Here is a 26,184-nt window from a genome sequence, read left to right as displayed (position 1 = left end):
TGCGCGCACACACACAAAGCAGTTGCATAAATATCCACTGGTCTGTACAATTATCCATTTTGCATGTGCAAATACAGTTTATGAGGAAGCAACATGTATACATGCAAATTTTGCAGGTACTGTATCTAAAATTCTGGTTTGTAACTTCCTCCAGATCTAGAAGAAAGATCTCCATTCTCAGCTGGCTAACCCACCAACAGCAAACTGAAGGCTTTACATTCATACAGGAGACACAAACAACATCTGAGAGAGAAAATTTCTTTAGCATTTCAATATCCTCCCAGCTCACAAGCATGAAGTAAGCAGGCAGGTGGCCTGGGGTGCAACACATCTATACCTTAATCCAAACAAAACCGGGCAGTCTAATTTTAGGCATACCAGCACGCAGAGTGTCACCACTTATTTTAGAAATCTCTATATTAAAACCATCCATCATTGTTCCAGTTAGAAAGGCTCACCCATCCATTATACTCTATTTCTTCCTGATCTCCTTTGTTTGCTTTATTTTTTTTATTTTTTTCCCTTTGGGCTTGGCTACACTTGAGAGTTACGGCGCTGTAACTTACTTCCCGTCCACACTGGCAAGGCACATACAGCACTGTATCTCCCTGGCTACAGTGCTGGTTGTACTCCACATGGACAAGAGGAATAAAGAGAACAGTGCTGGAGCTGTAGCGCTGGAGTGCCAGTGTAAACATTGATTAATCTTACTACGCTGTAACTGACCTCTGGAATTTTCCCATAATGCTTTTAACTAAAGAACTCTGTTTGTTTTGTTGTGATGCCTTTCTTTGTTTTGTTGTGAACTCGGGGCTCCAGGAGCTGCTTATCCAAAAAACAAACACAGCTACTGTTTGCTCAAGCAGAGGCAGGCAGGGAATGTCCACAGCTAGTGTTTGCTTGAGAAGAGAAACAGCTAGGCAGGAGGGAGGGAGGGAGTTCATCGAAGCAGCTGCTTATCTGATCTGAAGGCTATTTGCATTTAAGAGTGAATGAGATAGGGGTGGCGGAAGTGGTCGGAATTTGCAAGGCAGGGAGCTGACACAGTGTCGGCTCCAAAAATCCACTCTCTCTCTCTCCCCCACGCTCCCTGTCACACTCCACCCCACCCCCTCGCCTCTTTTGAAAGCACGTTGCAGCCGCTTGAAAGCTGGGATAGCTGCCCATAATGCACCACTCCCAACACCATTGCAAATGCTGCAAATGTGGCCACACTGCAGCGCTTTCCCTACACAGCTGTACGAAGACAGCTTTAACTCCCAGTCCTGTACAGCTGCAAGTGTAGCCAAACCCTTTATCTTCTTTCTTGAAATATAGCACTTAGACCACCAAATTGCTGTGCCCATGAGAGTAAGGACCATTTTTTGGTTAAGGCACAGAAAGGAAATTAGAAAGCCGGAATTCTGTTCCGGGCTCTGGTGCAGGCTTCCCTGGTGACCTTGAACAAGTCACTAATGATAGCTTTGAAAAGCAGCCTCTGATTTTGAGTGCCTATAGAGACATGGAGGACCTACCTTCAAAGGTTCTGAGTGCCCACAACTCCAAATAAGGCAATGGGAGTTGTAGGCACTAAACACTTTGAAAATCAGCTGTTAAGTGTCCCAAGTTCAGCACACAAAATGAGAGGTGAACATTTTTTCCCCAAAAAAGTGGCCTCTAAGTTTCCCCATTTGTAAAATGGGAATATTTACTTACCTCACAGGCATGTTGTGAGTCTAAACTAAAACCCACAGACAGGTTGTTGGGGAAAATACGACCACAAAAAGAAAATTCCTTATAGAGCTCCTCCCCCATCATTCAACAGACTTTCCCCTTTTGTGGACTAGACTTTATGGTTTCTCAGGGATCTCTCTGGAAGCTGGGGGATCAGGAGGCCAGAGATATATCTGTGTGGGGGTAATGATCACATTGGCTCTGTGCCCTGGTGCCCCATGCCACTCTCTAGAAAACAGCTTTAATGGAGCCCTACTACCAGTAACTCCCCATAGCTGTGGCTGCTCCTGAGAGGAGGGTAGTGGAAAAGATTATCAATTCTATCAGAACATCTCTGTGGAGCTAAAGGCACATTCTCCCAATTTGCAATCTCCACCCGGCCTCTCCCACTGTAAGGGCCCCAAGTGGCAATGCAGCCCCACAGGAGTTGGCTAATATCCTTCTTCCCCCTACAAATGGATTGTACATTAAAATTTAGTAACATTAATTGTAACCCTTAAGGTTGTAGGAGTGTGTTATTGTACTTTACTTACCATCTGGTTCTTCAGCGACTCACTGATTTCAAGAGATTTATTAATTAAAAATAGGATTAGGCTATTTTTACATTTGATGAGCCCTGAAACAAGCATGTGCTTAACTGAAAAAATATCTTCAATTGAACTAAACTGAACATGGCATAGAGTGAGGTCACAGTTGCATTCACTATCTTTTTTATTTTTTAAAAAAGTAGAAAGCTACTGTATGAAACACTGGAAAAATCCACTCAGGCATCAACCTGCTGTCCTACATATCAGTGCAGGAAAGCCAGTTTTGAATCCCAGAGAGAGTTTCTCATTCTTCTAGCCTGCCAGGGGCTGAGAGAACTGCAAAGCATCATGCTCTGTTCTTAAAAAAAGGGTTCACTTTGTGTCATTCAGCAGCTCTTTGCCTGTTCAGAAGCAGCATTTTCTAAGGTGGGTAGGGAGCTTAGTTTAAATCTTCTGGCTATGGCTGTTCATCCACAATCATGGATACAGGGAAGAAGGAGTTATGATATTTTCCAAATACACATTTACAAAACATAGTAGCTACTTTTCACTGGGTAAACATAGTCATGGGCATTTATAACCCTCTATTCAGAACTAGTTAGTTTTGAATAGAGCTGGTGAGAAAAAAAATTTCTCCCCCTATGTGCAATGTGGACTTCTCATCGAAAAAACAAAAACAAATTTTTTTCAGGTTTTGGCAAGTGAAAAAAAATACTACCTAAAAACTGCCAAAAGATTGAACAATTTTCTGGCTTCAGTCGAAAAGTTTTGGCTTTCAGTTTTGTGACAGTGAAAAAAAAAATCAAAATTTTTCAAGGAAAGCAGACACTTACCATGAAAATTGTTATTTAGACAGAAACCCAATTTTTAAATAATGTATTCTGATTGAATTTTTTTGACCAGCCCTACCTTTGACTCCATCTAGTAAATAATATGGGGACATGTCCTGAGTCCGCTACTATATCTTCCTCTGGAACTTCTCAGCCCAGACAGATTCCACAGCCACAAAGTGCAAATAAAGAGAGTCTCTACCACAATGGCTACCACAGGGTTATATGACCTGGGATCCCATCTTCAATTCTACCCCTCCTCCTCAGTATTAGATTAAACAGGTCCTTGACATGCTTTCCCAATTCCACTATGCTAGATGTGCCTTTAAAGCACAAGGGAGACTGTAGATTGTAAAGCATGAATGGATCTTTTAGGAAGAAAGCCACTATATTCATAATAAATTATATACTGCTAATTAACATTGTCAACGTTATATTTTTTGTGATGCAAACTGACAAAAGCTTGGAAATTCAGAACAAAGTTCCACATTCCTTCTTTATTGTTTTATTACCTAGATGGTATTGGGTAGCTTCACAACCATAATATATTATTTACATCTCAAATGCATTCCTCACAGCATCATGCTAATGAAACCTTTATGCCATGCCATTACATATTCTTCCTGTCTCAGTTTTTCCTCTATATTAATATTACGTGTCAGAAAATAATCAAACAAAAGTGTCTTTAAAGTATAATTGCCCTCCCCTGAGCCATTCTTCATGTTATGTTTGGCGTATTTCAGCCTGATGATAGATTTTTCCAATGGTTTCTTTGTGAAGACAAATAAGATTACAAATAGTTACATCAGTTTGCTGTGATGTCTGCTAAATACATTTCATGCAATGTTGCTGTAACAGAGCACCATATATAGTTTAATCACACAATTTAGGCATCTGTTAATTATCTGTTAGCATAATCTCTCTTTGTTCAGATATGACCAATAATAACAATTCTGTATTGCTGAGAATAACATTTATTATTAAAAGCAGCAGAGAATGCTGTGGCACCTTATAGACTAACAGACGTTTTGGAGCGTGAGCTTTCATGAGTGAATACCCACTTCGTCAGACGCAGGTAGTGGAAATTTCCAGGGGCAGGTATATATATGCTAGCAAGCAAGCTAGAGATAATGAGGTTAGTTCTATCAGGGAGGATGTGTCCCTTTTCTAGCATTAGAGGTGTGAAAACCTAGGGAGGAGAAACTGGTTCTGTAATTGGCAAGCCATTCACAGTCTTTGTTTAGTCCAGAGCTGATGGTGTCAAATTTACAGATGAACTCCAAAACGCTCCAAAACGTCTGTTAGTCTATAAGGTCCCACAGGATTCTCTGCTGCTTTTACAGATCCAGACTAACACGGCTACCCCTCTGATATTTATTATTAACATTTTCCTTATTGGGAGAACACCAAAAATAATTGGCAATACACTAAAGACCTAAAACTGTAGGTCTTACTAAGGCAAAATTCCTGTTGCAATTAATGGGCGTTACAGCTCTGACCATTTTAAAGCCTACATCCTTCCCTTTGATATCCTCCTCACCTCAGCTTTGTATTGCTGGCAGGTGTTGCAGGGCAGGGCCAGCTTCACCCTGTCACTGTTAACCCCTGACACCCCTGGTCCAGTTTGTTCAGCCCATCACAGAACATGACGGATGGTCCTTTACACCAAAAATCACAATAATATTCAGGTTATTCCCAGTCCCAAAAAGCTAGTCACTTACCCCAGGTCAGTTTCACCTCAAACTAAATACAGTGCTTGTAGCCAATTCTGTAACAAACTAACTAAAGGTTTATTAACTAGGCAAACGAGATGAGTTATTTACAAGGTTAAAGCAGGCAACCATGCACACACAAATGAGTTACAGTCTTAGGTTCCAAAAGGTAATAGTAGCTGCTATATATGCAAGTTCTATATGTCCTTTAGGGCTAATCCAACCTAAACAACTTAGGAATTCCTTGCTTATGCTTAGAAATATTACCTACTCCGAATTCAGCATAGTGAGACCTCATTCCTTCTTGTTAGGCATTTTTATTCCCTTCCCCCCAAAGTTCAAGCTGATGGAATGAATTCACATGCAAGTCCCTGCTTCCTGGATGTGGGGTTGCAGGAGGGAGAGGACAATTAACAAAGTATTTGTCCTTTGATGTTTCATAGTGGCTCATTTGGGTTCAAAGGGACTTCTTGTGTGCAGGATCAGCACATTACATTAATAAATTCTTTCCGGTTTGGTGAGTTACACAATTACAGAGGCGTACAACACAATTGCTCAATATAACTTTATATCATGGGCTACAGATAGTATAAGTAAGATTAATAGCAGCCTACAAGCATTTCTTCACATCTAAACCCATTCTTATAAACTTAACATCTATTTCAACAACACTAACACACAGGTGGGCCAGACTGGTTTCCACCTATGCATTTGTCAATGTTCAGTGAGGCCTAGGGGCCTGGGCATGAGCTAGTACCCAGTCTGTCAGCACCACATTCCCTATTTTATGTATTGATATTTTATTATAGGCATATCTGACAGTGAATCACTTAAGGTTCCTAATAGTAGCCATTATAACCCCCTGTTTTCAGTTGCTTATAATTTTGCCAAACTTTAACCACTCAACCTCATGTTTTTCATGCTGGCTATCTGACGCAGAATTAATTTAGTTGTTAGTGGGGGGTTTTTTTTGTAGTTTGTTTGTTTTACATTTTCTTTTCTTTTAAGCTTCAGCAAAAACAGTTTCTGCCATTTTCAAGAATAGGGTTAGTTAAAAAACTTGTCCTACCATTTCTTTGAAGAGCTCTGGCACCTCCAGGTTTAGGAGCACGAACTTCAAATGGTCCTGCCAGAGAGCTGTCTTTTTTCCATCCCTGTGAAATTCCATCCTTTTTTAACTGAATTGCAGGCTTTTGAAAATCACCATTTGTACATGCTCAGTAAAGCTTGTTAGAAGCTGGCTGTGAAAATCTCTGAATATTCCATCTGAGCATGCTCCAACTCTACAGAGCTCCCTGGGTGCCAACTGCACTGAGCATGCTCCCAGGCCCAGTAGAGCTCCCTACATGGAGAGTGCAGCATGCTAGAACTGCTAATGGGATAACTACAATAGCCCCTATAGCAAAGTACTCTTTAACCCAGGGGAAAATATGCTGGGCCAAGAGCAAGAACACAGTCATGAGTTCTAACCATAGCTCTTATTGATGTATGTTAATAATTCTGTACTCTTTACAGTCCTTTCTAACTGACCAAAGCATCATACACCTTATTTAAGGGGGAGGATAGTGTAAGTCCCACTATCTTACATATGGGATAACAAAGAGACTGAACAAGCTCAAGTAATAGAAATGAGATCTCCGATATGGCAGACTCAGCCTTTTGGAAATGACATACCAAATCTATGTGTTCATCTGAGCTGTTTGCAATCCCTATAACCCTTCTCTCCCATCCAAAACCAGGAATCCTGATTCCCAACATTCTCCTGCAGTTTAACAAATAATAGGTGTGTAAGCTATTAGAAAAGTGGATGTCATAGCACCCTCTAGGGGTTAGCCAACATAGAAAATAATAGCCTATTATTATAACCAGTTATTTCTTTAGTTCAAATATCAGAGAGCAGTGCTACAGTTGTAAAGCTCCTGGGTTCAAATCCTGAGGATGACCTATGTGAAGGGTCTATATGCTGTGAAGGGTCTATATTAATCAAGGCAAAATCCAGATAATTACATTTTAAAATATATATATTATATTTGGAGTACAGTGACCATATTTCCCTATGCTGAATACGAGACACCTGGTAAAATTACTTGTATTCAAGCAAGCTCAGTGGCAATCAGTCAGAACTATACCGTACAAATGTTCAAGTTAACATCAAGTTGACTGAGCCCCCATTAAAAAGAAATACTGAGTAATTGGATTCTTTTTATTTACCTTCTTATCTTTAAGGCTCTATGCTTCACATGGGGAGAGGTGACACATACACCCCTCCCCCTCCCACTTACATGGGGAAAGGTGACACACTCTCTCACACAAGGGGAGTGACTGACAGACCCCCGCTCCTCCCCCTCATCCAGTGCTCTCTGCCCTCCGCGCCTGACTGGGCCCCTGAGACGGACAAGCTTATCCCAGTACCTGGTGCCACATCATCCCGAGGCAATGTCTCTCCCCTCCCCCAATGACTGGAAGCAGCTTGTCTGTTCCTGCCCACACAGTATCAAAAGGCAGCTAACACCTCCAGGCCACTGCTGGCCACCAACATAACCCAGCCACCTCCTGTCCCCTGGCTACAGTGCAAGGAGGAAGGGGTTAAGCCCTAAGGACTCAGTGTGCACCGTGGTCCAGGGAACCTGACTGCCAGGGCTTCAGCACCTATGAAGCCCAGCCACAGAGGTGGCTTAGCAGGGGAAGCTGCCTAAGAGATGGAGCTGCCACAGGCTCCCTGGGGGCAGGACCCAGGGCTGTGTTGGGGGAGGCAGGTGAAGAGGATGCTAAGCTCCTACCCTGGGTGCTGCTGTAGAGCCTGCAGGTTTGGGGCAGGAACAGGCTGGAAATCACCTCCATCTCCCACTCCAGAGCTTAGCTGATGGGTGGAGATGCCTCCCTGTAGCGCTGCATGGGGCTTTGGCACACGCAGGGTTTGGTTCCTCCTGGTCAGCATCCCAGGTCTTGGGCTTTCCTGGGGGCCATGCCAGCCAGAGGCAGTGGGGGAAGGAAGGAGCCTTCCGGCCAGGCTGCTGGTGAGCTAAGCGCTCCGACCAGGGGCTGGTTCTTTGCACAGTGCTGTGAGAGGGAAGGGGCCCAGTGGTGGGAGGGGAGATATAGAGGAGTAATGGGGTTGGGGAGGGCAAAGAGGCAAAGCAGGGAGAGGACAGCTACAGGGAGAGTACATAAAGGGCTAATGAGTGGGCAGCAGAGGCAACGAGTAACTAGCCACCGCCCGATGCCTGCCCATACTCACTGGCCACTGCAGCGGGCGGCCAGCACCAGCTTGAAATGGGGCAGGGCCCTGCTGGCCGAGAGCCAGCATGCAGTGGGGGCTGCGCTGACAGATCGGCGGGGGGGCAGATTGGCCCTGCAGCTTCTCCTCACCATGATCCTTGCACACCATCATTGGCCACTGAATCCTCATCCCCACTTACCACTAGTATGCGGGTGACCGGAGAGCAGGGATCCAGCCAGCAGAAGAACCTGCCGATACCCATGGGGAGCAGGCAGAAAATACAGGACAATTTGCCTGTTTTAAAAAAAGTTCGGACACCTGCAGGAGGGCTTAAATAGGGGACTGTTCCATTCAAAACGGGATGTCTGGTCACCTTAATTTGGAAACACTTGCTTTACTGGCAGAGAGAGGAGACAAGAGCGCAATTGCCTTCCCTAGATGTTTTCCATTCACCATATTTTTGCATGTTCTTTGCTGCCCATATCAATGCACCATTAGCCATAAATGATTAATCCAATATTGTCTCTACAGAGGAATCCTGTTAATGCCATCAAGCAACTAGTGGCATCCTTCAGTCTCTTGCATGCTCAAAGGCCCATTGTTATGAACTGCTTGAACATGCTGCCAGCTTTATGCCTGCAACACCTGACCAAACGTCAGTGCCAGTCACAGCTCTATTGTCTCTTAACTTCAATTCTCTCTGCATATTTGTCTAACATTTTGAGCTTCCCTTAGTTTGAAGCACTGTGTGGCTGACTGAATTTTGCAAATTAGCAAGTACGCAATCAAAAAGCAAAGATTCTGCATTACAATTTGTAATTTAATTGGCAAGTGTCATTGTCATTTGGCTTCAATTATTCATATTGATACTTCATAGTACACTTGTAAATGTTATGTACTGTATTTTATAAACTACAAAACTTTACCTGCATACCAAACTCTTCAACATGTGAGCCTCAGAATGGTGCAATGCTGTTAAACCTGGTTAAGAAGGCAGAGGGTGGCTGTTGGTTTTGAGTGTAAGTTATGGGATGTGCTGATTAACAAATCTCTACCGTACTGGAAAGGCTTATTTAAAAAAAAAAAAATTGATAATGCTATGCACAGTGTCATGCTCTGGTATTTCTAGAAGCCAGTATTAACCTTCTCCCCCAAAACTCTCATGATCAGAGCTGAGAAAGTGCTTGTCATACTTTGTTCTTAACAAAACATTCTACCTGTATAACAATGACAGACAATTACAAAACCACCTTTTTACACCCTGTTCCAAGGTACAATAAATTATGAACAGTACAAATAAAGTTTATTAAAAAACATCTTCCTATATTCACAGGGGCAAATACATCTCTGTACAACAGAAAGTGCTTTTTTTTCTGCTTATCCACAGATTACATCCAAGTGTCCAAAGTTTTAGTTAAACTTCAGAATAGTAAATGGGAGAAACATGGGAAAAGTCTCTTGCTACGTGCATGTCCCCTATTTTTAATGTATTATTCAGTATTCCTATCTTGTATAGCAGTTGAAGAATATAAAAAGTTAGTATGAAACCTATTTTAAACATGATCTTTAATACCTTTAAAGCCCAGTCATTCTAGAGGGACCTGATACAGGACAGTGCTTAAGCACATGCCTAACTTTAAGCACTCGCCGGAAGTTAGGCATGTGCTTAAGGGCTTGCTTAAATCAAGCCTAGGTGAGTCCCATCCTGTATGTATTCTATAACATGCTGATAATATTGAACCCATAGTTTCCCATATCATTTGGTACTACACATTTCATTGATTAAATTTTTAGAAGATACCCAACCAGCAGCATAGTTATGAAAAGAAAGAGTGAGGAACAGAAAAAAGCCTACGAACGCCAGGCCATGTCTCATCTCAGTATCTGGGTCAGATGGAAAATAAGAATTAAAAGTGTCTAGGGCACTCAAGGTGATGTAAAAATAATCATTAGGATACCAGCTGTGCTTCATTTGTGCCAGGGCTTGCCAGGGTTGAGCCTTGGCACCTCTAGCCTTGGCACTTCATAGCCCCGGCACCTCTGCACTTGCCACGTCAGTTATGAAAGTAAAAAAAATTGCTTAAGTCTGGGTACCTAGTTGCTTGCGCTCTGGCACCTCTTTCATTATAAATTAAGCACTGTATAATAGTTGTATGTTATACTACTTTTGACTTCAAATTTTTGTTTGGCTCTTGTACAATAAAGCTTTTGTGTCCTTGTTTCAGAATTGTTGATAGGTTTGACGAGGTGGGGGAAGGGGTCAAGTTGTCAGTTTGGATTAATGTTTAATCACAAACATGTATAACCTTCAGAAGACACGTTGGATGGGTAAGGGAGGGGTTCTTCAGGCATTAAGGATTTACTTTAATTAGTTTTAAATAACTCTGATCATATGAACATAATTATCCTTTTCCAACTGTGTTTGGTATGCAAGACTTTGGTACTAAAATACTTGGATTATAACTAATCCAATTAGCAATTGAAAAAATCACATTTAAACCCAAAGAATGAATGTGAGTGATTTGCTTCCACTTGTCCTACTTACTGGTTTTACCCCCAAACCACTTCTTTATTATAAGAGGTTTCTTTTATTTCAGATTCCAAAAGAAAAAAAGTCTGAATTAATATATCATGGCTGCCAGAGCGCCCATAATCACACCATTTAAAAAAAGACACCCACTCAAAGACATTGATGTATTGTGTTACTTTCCAAAGCCCAGTTTGTATACAGCTTAATTTTCAGAGCAAAAAAGGGGGAAAAAAAGACAAAATTATTTGTAGGTTGCAAGTCCCAGATCTTGTTTATTTATAAAGCAATAAATATTAGAAGAAGCACAAATAAATTGCACGGGTGTGTAAACAAACTGTACAATGACTGAAGAGAGTTCAGGAAGGATTGCTGGAAGACTCCAAGAAGCATGATGTCATCATCCTGAGTGGGAGGTAAATTGAGGAAAAGGCACTTAGAAGCACTTGCGATGGACAATGGATGGACCAGCCTCATCATACTCCTGTTTGCTGATCCACATCTGCTGGAAGGTGGACAGAGATGCCAGGATGGAGCCACCAATCCAGACAGAGTATTTGCGCTCAGGTGGGGCAATGATCTAGGGAAGGATAAGCAACAAAATCCTCATCAGTTCAATAATTTGAGTTTCCAACAGCTACTCTACATGATTATAGTGATTTGATATTCCAAATTGCTACAGACTACATAAAATTACGAAAGAACTTTCCTATCTTATCACTGGTAACATCTCCAGCAGCCAGTTTACAATATATGCAATATTCTCAATTGCAATTTACAGCCTGATTTGCCGCTCCTAACACTTGCTTCTTATCAGTGTAATTCCTCTGACTTCAATCACGTTATTCCCAATTAATTCTGCAGCTCTTGGTCTTACTATTGAATTGTTCCCACCACCCAAATTAATTATTTAGTCCAATGCGATCATTCTTTACCCCAGTTTCTGCTTCTTGTGACACCAAACCCCTCACCTTGATCTTCATAGTGCTAGGAGCCAATGCAGTGATTTCTTTCTGCATGCGGTCAGCGATACCAGGGTACATGGTTGTACCACCTGAAAGGACATTGTTGGCATACAGATCCTTACGGATGTCGATATCACACTTCATGATGCTATTGTAGGTAGTTTCATGAATACCAGCAGATTCCATACCTTGAAAGGCAAGATGATAGATCAGCAAATTATACAGGAGGGACAATTTTTGTGTAAAAGATCTGTGAGCATTTATAGCAATTATTAATAAGCATTATTATAGTCCCAAAAAAGTATATGTCATAAAACATAGCAAAATATACCATCTTTGTCCTGAATGAGCTACAATATAATAGAGACAAAACAAAACAAAACAAAACATGTGACAATGATTTAGATAAAGGAAGGGTGTGGAGACATTATTTATTGTAAAACTACTGGTTAATAATAATTACTAAAGGAGATTAACACAAAGGAGAATCCTAAAACAAGTAAGTTTTAAAAAGGAGAGGTCACTTGCTGGAGACAGTGGGGGAGAGGGGAAGCTTCTCAGTGTGTGTGGAGCAGAATAAAAGAAGTGCGCAGCAAAGAGCAGTAACAGAGGATCAGTAGAAATATATGTAGAAAGGAGGGATAGGAGGAAATGACAGAAGAGATATAAAATGAGTGGAGATTATGTAGGGCCTTGAAAGTGAGACAAAGAGCTTTAATTTGATCTGGTAAAAGACAGGAGCAGAGCAGAGCAGAAGAGATTAGCAGTAGTATTTTGGATAGACTGGAGAAAAAAGAAAATGGAGAGGCCAGGCCAGAAAGGTTCAGTTATCAAGACAAGAGATGATCCAGGCACGGACAAGGGGTATAGCAATGCATATAAAGAGGAAAGACATCAGAAGCAAATGTTCATAGGTTACATTCCAATGTATTAATTTAACAGGTGCTTCCTGAAAGCAATGAAACTAGATCTGCAACGAGATGCCAGCTGATGAACAACTGCATTTAACACACAGGATTTATGCTATAAACACTTGTTGTAGCCATCAAATTTATTTGGCTCTATAGCAGAATTTACAGTCTTAGCGATGACAGTATATAAGTATATGGTATATACATAGATGCAAACCTCTCTTTTTGAAACTTCACTTCTCAGTAAAAGCAGATGTTGTCTTTAAGTATAAGACATAAACCTTTCAAATACTCTCTCAGCAAAATTCACCAATGGAAAATCTCAAATGACACAGTGACATTCTACTAATTCTAAGACATTTATATCTGAGCAATAACATTTCTGCAAGGACAGAGTCCTATAATTATGCCACATCAGCACAATAGGAATAACTTACTTATGGGCCAGATCCTCAACTAGTGCAAATCAGCAGAACTCCATTGACTTCAACTGAGCTATCCTGATTTATAATAGCTAAGAATCTCCCCTAATGTAATTCTGCTAGCACAGAGCCACAATAGAGGCTCCTACACCACCCCCTCATGCATCCCAGTGCAGGCACTTATCTAGGAAAGAGGAAGTGCGACTGAAGTGTCCCCATGTCCTGGGTTGTCACAATTGCTGGAATGGCCACAGGGAGGCACTGACAGCTAGTGCAGTTGCAATTTGAAGGCTAGTCTAATCTGCACCAAGAAACTAACCAAGTGCTCAGTCAGCAAGCCACCTTCTCAATAGTTTTGTACCAAGCATAGCTTAGCAGGACTGGAGAAGCTAATCCATTTTTTTGCTTGTTTTTATGCCAAGTTTAGCTGAATAGGTAGGTAGGGAATGGGGACTCTCCAAGCCTTACAGTTCACTTGGTCTCACGGCCAAAGGAGGAGTCCTTGAGGGCACTTACCAATGAAGGATGGCTGGAAGAGAGTCTCTGGGCAGCGGAAACGTTCGTTACCAATTGTGATCACCTGACCATCAGGCAATTCATAGCTCTTCTCCAGAGAAGAAGAGGAGGCAGCCGTGGCCATTTCATTCTCAAAGTCCAGAGCAACATAGCACAACTTCTCCTTAATGTCACGGACAATCTCACGTTCAGCTACAGAAACACAGAAAGCAAGTCAAAGTCTGAAGAGGGGGATTGCCAGAGGCAGAAATTCCCCAGTGACTTGACAGAGATGAGAAGATGTTAGCAAGGAGATGAGGATGAGATGTACTTACCTGTTGTCACAAAGGAGTAGCCACGCTCAGTGAGGATCTTCATGAGGTAGTCAGTCAGATCCCTGCCTGCCAGATCCAGACGCATGATAGCATGAGGCAAGGCATAACCTTCATAGATAGGTACGTTGTGGGTGACACCATCACCAGAGTCAAGAACAATGCCTGGAAGAGAGAAATGACTGAGATCAGATACACCTGGAAGCATCTAACTTTTCAGAAATCACATGATCTTTCAATACACAAGTCAGTAAGAAAAGAAGGTATATATAACATAATGTAAATCAGCATAGCTCTATATTGTATTCAACAGTTACAATGGATTTGGCTCATTCTGCCTTTAGTAGCATGGCTATTACTGAGCATTCAGGGTGATTCAGAATCTCACTCTCCATTTACTTTGAGTAAGAGCCTTTTCGTACCCTCACTAGCACTATCTCGGTGATCATTGTTTTCAACTGAAGTCAAAGTATTTGGCCTGAGTCTCCACTCAAACCAGTTACAGCAGTATAACTTCAGTGAGTTCATAGTAGTCACTTCTGGTTTACATCACTGTAAGTGACAGGAGAAACAGGCCATGTCTTCACTACCACTTACGCTGGCAAAACTTATGTCACTCAGCGGTGTGAGAAAACATATCCCAAGCAATATAAGTTTCTCCAGCATAAGTGATAGCGTGCACAGTGCTATGTCTGCAGGAGAACTACCGCCACTCACTGGGAGTGGTTTAATTGTGTCAACAGGAGAGCTCTCTCCCATCGGCATAGAGCAGCTACGTGAGATCTTACAGCAGAATAGCTGCATTGGTACATCTGTGTCAATATAGACATAAGGCAACTGAGGCTCATTTATAAAGCAATATGGATAAATTAATAATACCAATTTCTTATGGCTTTTCATCAGAAGATCTCAAATCACTTCACAATCTTTAATATATTCAGCCTCAGAACACCCCTATGGAGTAGAGGCTCAAATAAGGCACAGAGAGGCTAAGTGACTTGCCCAGCGTCACATAAGAAGTCTGTGGCAGAACAAGGTATTGAAACAAGGTTTCCAAGTCCTAGGCTGGTACCCTAATCACCGGAAAATCCTTCTGCACATTCAGTAGACTGTTTTAATTTTTTACCAGTGCCATATTTGAAAGAAATCATTTTTCTGTGAATCTGAATGCCTTAAAGACTGCTTACAATTTTCTGTTTTCTTTTGGAGTTGAGGGGTTGAAAGGAAACATTTCTATAGCAATCACTTATCTTTTTACCTGTGGTACGACCAGAGGCATACAGGGACAAAACAGCCTGGATTGCCACATACATGGCTGGCACATTGAAAGTCTCAAACATTATCTGGGTCATCTTTTCACGGTTAGCTTTAGGGTTCAGGGGGGCCTCCGTGAGCAAGGTAGGGTGTTCCTCAGGGGCCACACGCAGTTCATTGTAGAAAGTGTGGTGCCAGATCTTTTCCATATCATCCCAGTTGGTGATGATGCCATGTTCAATAGGATATTTCAGCGTCAGGATACCTCTCTTGCTCTGAGCCTCATCACCTACATAGGAATCTTTCTGACCCATGCCAACCATAACACCCTAATGGAGGAAAATGTAAAGAAACATTTTCTAGGGGGGAACCACCATTATTAAGCACAGATTTAATCATACCATAAAGCTAAGTATATTATTTGGAATAAAGCAAGGAAAAATACATGAACTATGCCAAAATGTGGCTAAATATGGAAAGCAACATTAATTACTTTGAATATTAATTAAGTCAACACATGGCTGACTCTTTTAAAAAAATCCTACTTCACTTAATCAATTAAAGTGACAAACATAAAACAGGAAAACTCAGCTAGCTCATTCCCACATACCTTAGGCTATGGTGGAAAGCAAACCATATAATTTCATGAAAAATGAAGCTATGGATAGATGGATGGGAGAAGGTTTTTATAGCTATCTCCATGACAGTGAAATGCATCCATGACAATAGCCATAATCATTCACAAACTAGTAACCATTTACAACTGTTGCATTCTGGAAATCATGGCAAATAGTATAGTATAAAAAAAAGGGGGGGGCTTATATCTCGTGTAGAAAACAAAAAGATGAATCCATAATATCAAACACCATTGTTGAGCTTTTACATATTTTTTGGCATGGAAGTTGTAGCTCTTGGGTGGGGGGTGGGGGGAACAGTTTACTAAAAGTTTTCTATATGCTGGTTTAATTATCACAATATGGAGAGGTAAGAGAATGGGAGAAAGAAGGAAGCACTGTGGGGAGATAAGAGGAAGGGGAAAGGGTCTGGGGCAAACAGTAAAGAGTAACAGAGGAAGTGGATCAGAGAAGAGAAGAGAAGAGAAAAGAACAGTGAATAATTCAAAGGGAGTGGCCGTGGCCTGAAGGGTTAGATGAGCTAGATGGCGAGGCAGAGGTCTATGAAAAGGTCCGGGGGTAATGTAAATGCAATTAATGGAGCTATGGATTTACACCAGCTGGAGGAGATCTGTTCCGTGGCAGGAGGGAGGAACTAGGAAAGATGAGAGAGGAGGGAGTTAAGTGAGGGTGAAGAACCACAGGGGAGAGGAGGGAGCTGAAAGAGAAAAGGATGAGACAGAGGGAGATAGTGGGGGAAGAGAAGCGTGTGGGGAGAGGAGGAAGTTCATGAGGGGGGATTGTAGAGACAGGAGTGGGGTGTGGGGAAGGAGTCCGGTGAGGCAGGTGGGGAGGGTCAGAGCGGGGGAAGAAGAACATCGGAGAGAAGGGAGCCGGCGCTCGGCAGAGAGCGGCGGGGCTAAGAGGCAGGTGGGGGCTAGAGCTGGGGCTCAGCGAGTCGGAGGGCTGAAGGAGGAGGCGGCGGGGCCCGTTACCTGGTGCCTGGGGCGGCCGACGATGGAAGGGAAGACGGCTCGGGGAGCATCGTCTCCGGCGAAGCCGGCCTTCACCAGCCCGGAGCCGTTGTCGCACACGAGCGCGGTGGTCTCCTCGTCGTCACACATCTTGGGCGGGAGGCAGGGAGCTGCAAGACAGCGCGGCCGCGTGTCCAGAGCCCGTGCAGCCCCCGGGGGAGGCAGCAGACTGCAGAGCCCCGCTCCATCCCGCCCGGCCAAGAGCTCCCTCAACACACACACACACCCCCACACCCTCGCTCCGGGCTCAGCTTTCTCTACCCGCACAACAAGGGACCTGCTCCTGCTCCCGCTCCCGCTCCCAACTGGGCAGTGAGAGATATTAGACAATCAATCACTTTCTAGATCTCTCTCTCTTTCACACACGGATAAACTCGTGGCAGACCCTGCCCTCCAGCTGTTGCCTGTTCCTTACTGTTACTGATGCAGCTTAGCTATTGCTTGCAGTAAGCGTAGACATGACAGGGGACGTTGCCACACAGTGCAAACACACTTCTCCACCCTTTTGGAGGTTTTATATACATACAATCAGTTAATATTTTTCCCTCGGCTCTTCAAATGCACTTTTACTTCTAGCAGAGCATTATTAGAATTATTTTAAAGAAATGTCGTCCAAGATCTTTCTCTGAAGGACTAGAAAACTTTTGAGAGCCGTCCTGGGGGAATTTCAGACACAACTTGTTTGTAGTGTCTATAATTCCCCAGACAGCCAACCTGTGGCAATCACTATTATTTTAAAAGCAATGAATGAAAGGATGAATGAATGAATGAAAAGTTTATAGGCTTCAGTCCCCTCTCCCAGCCCTCACCCAAAAAAGAAATAAAATTAGTCCTTATGTTACAGATGCAAAGCAGCCTCTCAACAGTTGTATCTAGAAATCCAGAAATTGTCTCCTCTTTGTCAGTCTGATCTTCTAATTTCCCCAAGGAGGCCTTCAGCTGAGCAGCTGGGAACTTGACTGATAGGCTGGTCAGCTGTACTACTCACCAGATCAGCACCTACTGCTTGGGATTCCTGAGAAAAAGCTGGGTACTGACTCAGAGGGAGATACACCAATTTATACTTCTTGGGTGGCAGTGGCAGTCAGACGTTCCTGAGGGACAAGCCAGCCACCTTTTCCTTATTTGGGCGGCTTCATGCCATTGAGTAGCGGTGAAGCCATGAATGGAGTAAGGGAAGGCAAAAGTCAGAGTAGGCCAGAGCAGTCAGGGCCCCACAGGCCATGTAAGGCAAGCAAGGGGGTAGCATTCTAACAGCAAATGGGATGGCCAAATAGGGAACCCATGTGAAAAATCATGCATACTTGTTCTGGGGGCCAATATTTTTAAAAAGGTGAATGAAAGGAGGGTGCCCATCTTGCTGTTTTAAATAATCTGGAAGCTGTAAAAAGATCAATGAATTAAGCTCTAGCTGCCATAGTGTCTGGCATGTGTCACTGCAGTGTGGGAAGTAAGCAACCAGGAGTGAGATTTCAAGAGGATAATAGTTGGATCATTAATCTCAAAATACATTTGTTTGGTGGTGGTGGCTTCTTTGCTTTTTTTTTTAATTGAGAAGGATAATCAAGACGCCCATATTTAATGACAGCAGGTGAGCAGGCTGATGTGTGAAGCTGTCATTGGTAGCTACAATCTCAGATTTTGCTCCTGTATTAAGACAGAAGGCAGCATATGCTTCCTGCATTGCTTCAGCAAGAAGCAATGCACACTTGAATTCTCTAAACTTTGATGAATACACACAGAAAAAATTGTGCCCTCCTTTGCTTTTGGCAGGCAACAGGCAGTACAAAGCAGGATCTGTTGGCTTACAATAACATAGATAAACTCCCCATTTTTGTACTTTTAGTGCTCACTGAATCAGTAATGCATAGTGATATGTATGGGAGAGAGGTGGGGGGAGAGGATGGGAACAACTTGAACAAAAACAGCCATGGTATTAATGTAATGTGGCAGTTGTTTTCCTGCTCTGTTGAAACATCCACATTGATAATTTGTTCCAGCAGTGGAACCTAGAAAATCCATATATCTTAAAATATTTTTTTTTTCAGTTAAAAATAGAAAGACTGGAGAGGCATCCCTTGAGTGGGTTTGGCCTGGTATGTGAAGGCACAGATTGTCAACGTGTTTCCTGAAGGAACTTTATTATACTGCAGAGTAGTGTCCTTCGGGAGCTCAGCTTGTAAACTACCCAGACATGTTAATGTCTGTCTATGCTATACACTCTGGGGAAGGAAAAATTGAGCCCAAGGGAGTGAAGAGAGGTGGGGGAAAGCAGCAGCAGCTCAGACAGATCAGTCACTTAGCTACAAATCTTGTGCATGAAACATATTAGATGCTGCAAAAGACTTCTGTCAAACATACATCTTAAAAAATGTGAGAGGAAAGGTCTTTGAGTATAATCAAAGCTACAGTTTTTCTGTGCTCTCGTTGCACTGAGAAATGAGTGTGATGAGTGGAAATCACTGAGGAGCAATACTATTCATTTCTATATTGCATTCAAAGGAGGCGGCAGAGGCTCTTGCATCTTAAATTTCTTTTACAGATAGGATAAATTCAATAAATATTGTGTAATGGCAAACAGTTAATCAGAAGTTTAGCTCTGGGTGACCTACCTGTCCCAGCCTGCTCTCCAGCTCATTTTGGGATTGTGTCCATTTATGAACACAACTTTGTAGATATTGCAACAAGCATCTTAGCCACATTGGCTGCTGCTTTACTTTAACTCCCTTGAGAAGACCTACACTGTTTCTGGTGAGACACTGTTACAATTTTAAAAAAATATATAAAAATTCACCTAGAGATATATATAAAGGATGGTTCAAGGCTGTAAATTACAATGACAGAAAGAGGTCATTACAGTGGAGGGCTGTGCTTCACGTACTTCTGCCTTGGGAATCAGAGACAGACAAACTTCACATTCATTAAGTTTATTGTAAAAAAATAAATCAAATATTGGTATGGCAAGGTACACAAAAAAGTATATACTTATAAACAGATTAGGCAGAGTAGAGACAGATTTATAGAAATACTTTACATAATTAGATATTTAGAGAGATTTTGATATCTTTTTATATATGTACCCATATATGTGTGTATATACACATGGATATAGTGTGCGGGGGGGAGGGTATGGTTTCAAATTAGTAATGGTTTTTAATACTTCATTTTCCATTTTTATTACATTTCTGATTCAGTGGCAGGTTCCCACATGTATTGTCAAGTGGTTCTTGCCCTCTTTTTCCTTCTTCCTAAAGTTCATCTTTTCTGCAGAAACTGAACAACGTGGCAGATTGGCCTTTTTCACCAGCAGTAAAAATTAGCTTACAGTGTTATCTCAGCTGTCCCTCCATTCAGAGTTGTTACAGTATTTACATAGAAGCCAGTTACTGATAGCCACTTTGAATTCCTCCAATCTCAGACCCTCCCTGTCACATATTATGTTCATTTGGCTGGAGAAAGAAAGAAAGAAAGAAAGAGTGTGTCTCAAAACTGAGACAAATAAAGCCAGCACTTGTATGCAAGACTTACCAGGGACAGTAGGTCCTGTGCCTGACCTTTCCTTTGTATTTCCTTTATAAATGTATATCTTCTTTCACTCCTACTTGTTCAAGTTGTAATTTTCTAATTAAAACACAACAAGGCTTGAAACTAGAACCTAGATGCCCCTGAAAGCTAAATAAATCTCTTTCTCCTTATTGTACATGCCAAGGTCAAAGGAACAGGGCACTGCACAGTATATTAAATCCAAAATGGCACCTGTTTCCTCATAGCCATTTCACAAGTACCCAGATAAACTCATTTATTTGGTCAAAATCATCCAGCTGTCTGCCAAAAAGTGATGTTACAGCAGCAATAAATAAACCAACAAACAACAACAAAACCCATCATCGGGGGAGGGGAGGCGAGGGGGGAGGGAGAGGAGAGAAGGGAATTCCAGAAATTGAAATGACTAGAGTCTCTTTACCTGCAGGATGCATTTCTTAAGAATCAGCCACAGCCCAAGCAGTATATTAGCGGCAAAGGAAAAGCAAGCAGAAGGGATTGTTAGATAGTACAGGGAGCTGCAATAGCGATGATTTTCACATATCCAAAAAGAGTTTGTCCTCCAGGAATATTAAGATTGAAGTGTTTAACAAGTGTTAATGGAGAAGCACACATCATTTCATTAGCATAGTTGTGCCATATGTGTGCTAAGGCAACCACTTCATTTCTAGACTTACAGCACCTCAGGTGCTACTTGGAGCAAGTCTGCTTTTCCTTTGCAAGCAAAATTTGATGTGGTATTCAAACTAACAGGGAACTGCTTTGACTTAGAATTGCAATCACAATGGACTGTTAGCTCTTGCATGCTAAAAAAACAGTATTATGACCTTGTGATAACCCAGATACCTAGCATCTCTTATTCACTGTAGTATTTTAGGTGAAGGAAGGAAATCAGGAAAATAAGGCCCTGATACTGGAAGCACTTTCTACCAGGTATACTGTTTATTGCCCTTAAGATTTCAATTGAACTATTTACAGTTGTAAACACTGCATACAATAAGAGAGTTTGCTGGTTCAGGCCTCCCTTTCTAAGTATGTTTATATACTATCAACTTATTCTTTAGATTATCTACAGATGTTATAGGTATATCTACATATGTGTGGATGAATCCTTCTCATCACATTAAACCATCATGTGTCCTATATATACAGGTGGTCTGTTATAGAAGTGTTTTTGGAAATTTTTAAAATGTTGTAAGTACAATTGTGCATCCTTCTCCCTGTAAAATCAGTTGTCTTAGTTACAATGAAATCCACTGTGCAGACCTCTGTGGGGGAGAAAAATTATAACTAATATATTATAGAAACCTAAAAATATATCTAATACCTGTTACATACATAATAGTGTCATGATGTTTTTGGAGTCCAATATCTCATAATCTACTAGGGTTTGGAAACAAAAGCTTCATCCCACTCCAGTGCTATAAAGCACCTACACCTAGCCTCAAGGTACCATAGAATATCAAACATGTCACTGGATCAGAGCTGAATATTGCCTTTATGGAGCCTCAGGCCAATGTCATTTTTATGAGAAATTGTACATTTGCAAGGAAACATCTCTGACAGATTTTATTTCCATAGCAGCTATGTATGGTTTTGGAAGAAATTATCCCTGCAGAGGCTGAATTGTGGGCAGAGTGCAGGCAAGAATATTAAAGATACATGGCAAATTTATCATATGGCTATCATCATATATGTGGGATATATGTAGACACACTCTAGTCATAGAAGCTAGAACTGAAAAAGAGAATTAGATCATTCCTGACAGTGCAGAATTGTTCCCTGTGATGCATTTTATCATGTTTTGTTCAATCTAATTTTGAAAGTATCTAGTGACAGAGCTTCCTCCCTTTCCCCGGAACATTATCCCACAGCTTAATAACTGCACTGTCAAGCAGTTTCGCCTGATATTCATCCTAACTTTCCCCTTTCTTAGTTTTATCCCATTTGTCCTAGTTATAGCCCCATGTATCGTACTACGTAAATTCTGTCTCCTTCATGTTTATGTCCTTCACATAGTTGCAGGCTGTTATCATGTCTCTCTCTCTCTCACTCATATAGCTCTGTGTGTCTATAATTAACCTTAAGTGTGCACTGAAATGATGGAATAATGAGATGGGCAATAGGAGACTAGAGATGCATCCAAAACACTTTTATTATGAAGCTGATAGCAGCAGGGGCAGAAAATATAGATGGATGTGAGCAATAGTGTAAGGAAGTACTGAATCTCCAGCCCTTAAAGAACTATTTGCAACATCCCATTCACAAATAAAGGGTGAGAGCCCAATCCCTGCTACATTGCTTTACACTGGGTGAAATGGCCAGAGTGGCATAAACAGGCTGTAAAAGCACAGGGCCCAGACGGGGAGGTTTCCACCCATTTCCAAACAGCAAAAGACAGTTGTAAGGTTGCCTTCCAAGGACTCCCTCACAACACAGAGGTTCTGCCAAGGGTAGGGCCCAGCACGTAGCACTGTGAAGACTTCGTGCAGCTCTGGCCTGAAAGGCATCCTAGAGAGGCTGTCATAACTTAGACAGGCCCCAGAGTGATCTAAATTACATTAGGGTCATATAGCAGTCCGGGATAGAGGGACTGGTGCAAATGTTGCTTAAAACCTCCTTGTCTCCTGCTCCTCCAGGGCTCTAAAACATCCTGACACAAAAAGAGCAGGAAGAACTGTCATGGTATAATTCCCCACTCTGAACCTTAGCGTCCAAAAGATGGGGTACCAGCATGAATTCCTCTAAGCTCAATTACCAGCTTAGAACCAGTAGCGCTGCCACCAACCAGGAATTCCAGTGCCTGGTACACTCTGGTCCCCCCAAAGCCTTTCCCGGGGAACCCCAAGACCCAGATCCTCTGGATCTTAACACAAGGAAAGTAAACGCTTTCCCCACCCCCTCCCAGGCTTCCCCTCCCTGGGTTACCCTGGAAAATACTGTGATTCAAACTCCTTGAATCACAAAACAGAGAGGAAAATTCACCTTCCTCCCTTCTTCTCTCTCCCTCTCCCAGACTCTCCCTGAGAGAGAAAGCAATCCTAACACAGAGAGAAAATTAACCTCTCTCTCCCCCTTCCCTCCTTTCTCCCCACCAATTCCCTGGTGGATCCAGACCCAGTCCTCTGGAGTCTCACCAGAATAAAAAAACAATCAGGTTCTTAAACAAGAAAAGCTTTTAATTAAAGAGAAAAAAAACAGTAAAAATTATCTTTGTAAATTTAAGATGGATTAGGTACAGGGTTTTTCAGCTATAGACACTGGGAATATCCTCTCAGCCTAAGTATACAAGTACAAATTAAAATCCTTTCAGCAAAATACAAATTTGAACTCCTTCCAGCCAAATACACAATTAAACTCCTTCCAGCCAAATACACATTTTCAAATAAAGAAAACAAACATAAGTCTAGCTCGCCTCATCGACCTAGTACTCACTGTTCTGAACTTATAAGAGCCTGTATTAGAGAGACTGGAGAGGAACCTGGTTGCACATCTGGTCACTTTCAGAACCCAGAGAGAACAACAACCGAAAACTAACAGCACACACAAAGCCTTCCCTCCCTCAAGATTTGAATGTATCCTGTCCCCTGATTGGTCCTCTGGTCAGGTGACAGCCAGGCTTACTGAACTTGTTAATCCTTTACAGTCAAAAGAGATATAAGGTACTTCTGTTCTATTAACTCTTACTTATCTGTTTATGACAAGAACAGTCCTGCAAACCTCTGGTTCAATGGTTAGCCAGACAAAGGACTGCTGCTTATTTCCCTAAGCACAACTCTCCCACTTTTACCTTCTGTTCCTCCCCTCTGTTTGTGGTATCTACCTGTTAGTCTTAATCTTATATTTAGATTGTCGGCTGTGTGGGGAAAGAGCACAGTGGGACTCTGATTTGATGGCAGCCTCCAGGTACTACTATAATACAAACAACAACAACTGTGAAGGCAACATAAAGCAATCTGATTTAAAAATATCAACTTCCGAAATCATGTAAACATGATTCCTTTAATATTAGGAATATTTCTGCAAAACCACCAGTGCTTAATGTTAAATTCCAGCCAGTCACTTAGATTTAGTGATTATGTTATTTTAAAATACACTCAGGCTTCCTTAGTGTTCATTGCCACAGAAAGGTGAATCTTGCAGAACAATCACCCAACATTTTCAATGAAATAATGATATCACAGAGATGGGTATCTTGTAAGAACATAGGTTATGTAGATTTATAAATAAATAAAGATTAGAGAAAGAGAGATGGTAGAAGTGGATCCAAATACAAAAAGCAATTGACTTCCTGTTCCAAGTTTACATCCACTTTACTTTCAATTTCCCTCTTAGAGTATCCTCTGTCCTAGTCTCCAGGATGGCCTACAGTGAGAATTTAAATTGGCATAGCTACATCACTCCTGGGCATGAAAAATCCACACCCCTGAGAGATGTATCTACACTCACCTAAAACCCAGTGTAGACAGCGTTAGATCAATTGAAGAATTTTTCCATCAACCTAGTTACTGCCTCTTGGAGAGGTTGATTACCTACACCAACAGGAGAACACCTCCCGTCACTGCAGTAAGTGTCTCCCCTGAAGTAATAAAGCAGCATAGCTACAGAACTGTGGCTGTGCCACTGTAGCCATTTAAGGGTAGACATATTTGCCATATATGCAGGGCCAGTCATGTTGAGACCTTACTGCAGCTCCAATTTTTTTGTACCATTCTCTGACTTATAGGCATCTGGTCCAAGTTTTGAGCCCTGAAATTACTGCTTGCAGCTGAGCATCCCAGGTATGACCTAAATTCTAACATTCTATTGACTGAAATGTTGTCCCAAAGGAATGCAGTAACACTGCAGTGAAGGATCAGCAGCAAAGCAGTTCATTAATCAAATCTAAAGCTTCAGACCATGCACCATTCAAATAAAAGGTTCTCTGGAATTTTGATAGCAAATGATTTATTTGAAAAATAGCTAATTAGTCAAAGGACTATTCCCTGGCACAAGTAGATTTAGAAAGGACTCTGTAGTGTATGGAGACCATAATTCAAATTGCTACAGAGAGAATTTCTCAAGCTTGTACCCTTATTCTACATTTTCTCACTCCTTGTCTCTGATTTTACGAAAAGATCTGCACTTCCCAGAAAAGACAATTAGGTCATGAATACCATGAACACAGTTTTGCAATTTTTGTAGACCATAAAGACTACAGATTTTACTCTGAGAAAACAGCCAAAATAAAAAAACTTTTTCAGAAGATCTCTGAATTTTCTATCTATGATGGATGTGCAATTATTTTTCCATAGGATTTTATGTAAAAATATTAACTTAATAAATATAAAAGCGACAAGGTGGGTGAGGTAATATATTTTATTGGACCAACTTCTGTTGGTGAAAGAGCTCTTCTTCAGATCTGGGAAATGTACTCATAATGTTAAGCTAAATACAAGGTAGAACAGCTTGTTTAACATAAGGAGTTAAAACATCTTGCAAGACACCATTCAAAGTGAAGTGGGCAGTTAACAACTCTGCAGTCATAGGACAAGGGAAGGTTCTTGTGTTACAGGCCAACGGACAGCTCTCTGACACCACCTACTATGAAGAACTCAAAGAAGTCCCTCCCACACCACAGTTCACAGAAATCTAGGGATATCATCAAATCCTTTCCCAAACCACTCAAAGAGAAACTCTACAAACTCATCCCTCATGAACCCACACCAGGGACCTTCTACATGCTTCCCAAGATATGCAAACAAGGAAACCCAGACAGACGCATCATATCTGGTTATGGAACTCTTTCTGAAGGAATATCATCACTTATAGAAGCCATCCTTAAACAACTCATCACACAAAGGGCCAGTTCCTTCTAAGACACAACCAACTTCCTCCAGAAGCTCTGCAGCATTAACACCCTCCTTCAGAACACCAGCACTGTCACCCTGGAGGTCACCTTCCTCTACACCAATGTCTCTCACAATGATGGCCTCGCTGCCTGCCTCAAATATCGTGTTTGTGAGAAAAAATAAAAATAAAGTAATTAAAGAGCTAGAAAAGACTGGTTTAAACTAACTTGCAAGTGTTTTCTTATACATATGTG

At 41.7% G+C, this 26,184-nt stretch overlaps 1 protein-coding gene across 2 annotated transcripts; it reads right to left on the bottom strand.

Annotated features, from left to right (window-relative positions):
* Positions 1 to 10,791: 10,791 nt before the first annotated feature.
* Positions 10,792 to 17,604, bottom strand: ACTC1 (actin alpha cardiac muscle 1). Of its 2 annotated transcripts, XM_032774999.1 has the most exons (7): positions 17,545 to 17,604; positions 16,518 to 16,666; positions 14,913 to 15,237; positions 13,658 to 13,819; positions 13,344 to 13,535; positions 11,501 to 11,682; positions 10,792 to 11,109 (listed from the first exon to the last, which is right to left on the bottom strand). In XM_032774999.1, exons 2-7 carry the CDS (start codon positions 16,644 to 16,646, stop codon positions 10,966 to 10,968), a joined length of 1,134 nt encoding a protein of 377 aa, XP_032630890.1. In that variant the 5' UTR covers positions 16,647 to 16,666; positions 17,545 to 17,604; the 3' UTR covers positions 10,792 to 10,965. The 2 variants fall into 2 exon arrangements, with proteins under 2 accessions (XP_032630890.1, XP_032630891.1); XM_032775000.2 differs by lacking the exon at positions 17,545 to 17,604 and having other exon boundaries at positions 16,518 to 16,729.
* Positions 17,605 to 26,184: the final 8,580 nt, after the last annotated feature.

Source organism: Chelonoidis abingdonii, chromosome 4 (genome assembly GCF_003597395.2).
Source record: "Chelonoidis abingdonii isolate Lonesome George chromosome 4, CheloAbing_2.0, whole genome shotgun sequence".
Classification (NCBI taxonomy): Eukaryota; Metazoa; Chordata; order Testudines; family Testudinidae; genus Chelonoidis; species Chelonoidis abingdonii.
This window is presented reverse-complemented; position numbering and strand designations above follow the sequence as displayed.

Bases quoted from the DNA above. Each gene is read 5' to 3' on its own strand.
- ACTC1 (XM_032774999.1), bottom strand. From the start codon at position 16,646: ATGTGTGACGACGAGGAGACCACCGCGCTCGTGTGCGACAACGGCTCC. The intron at 13,536-13,657 runs GTAAGTACATCT...GTGTTTCTGTAG, and splicing joins CTACTCCTTTGTGACAACAG to CTGAACGTGAGATTGTCCGT. The intron at 11,683-13,343 runs GTAAGTGCCCTC...TTGCCTTTCAAG, and splicing joins CTTCCAGCCATCCTTCATTG to GTATGGAATCTGCTGGTATT.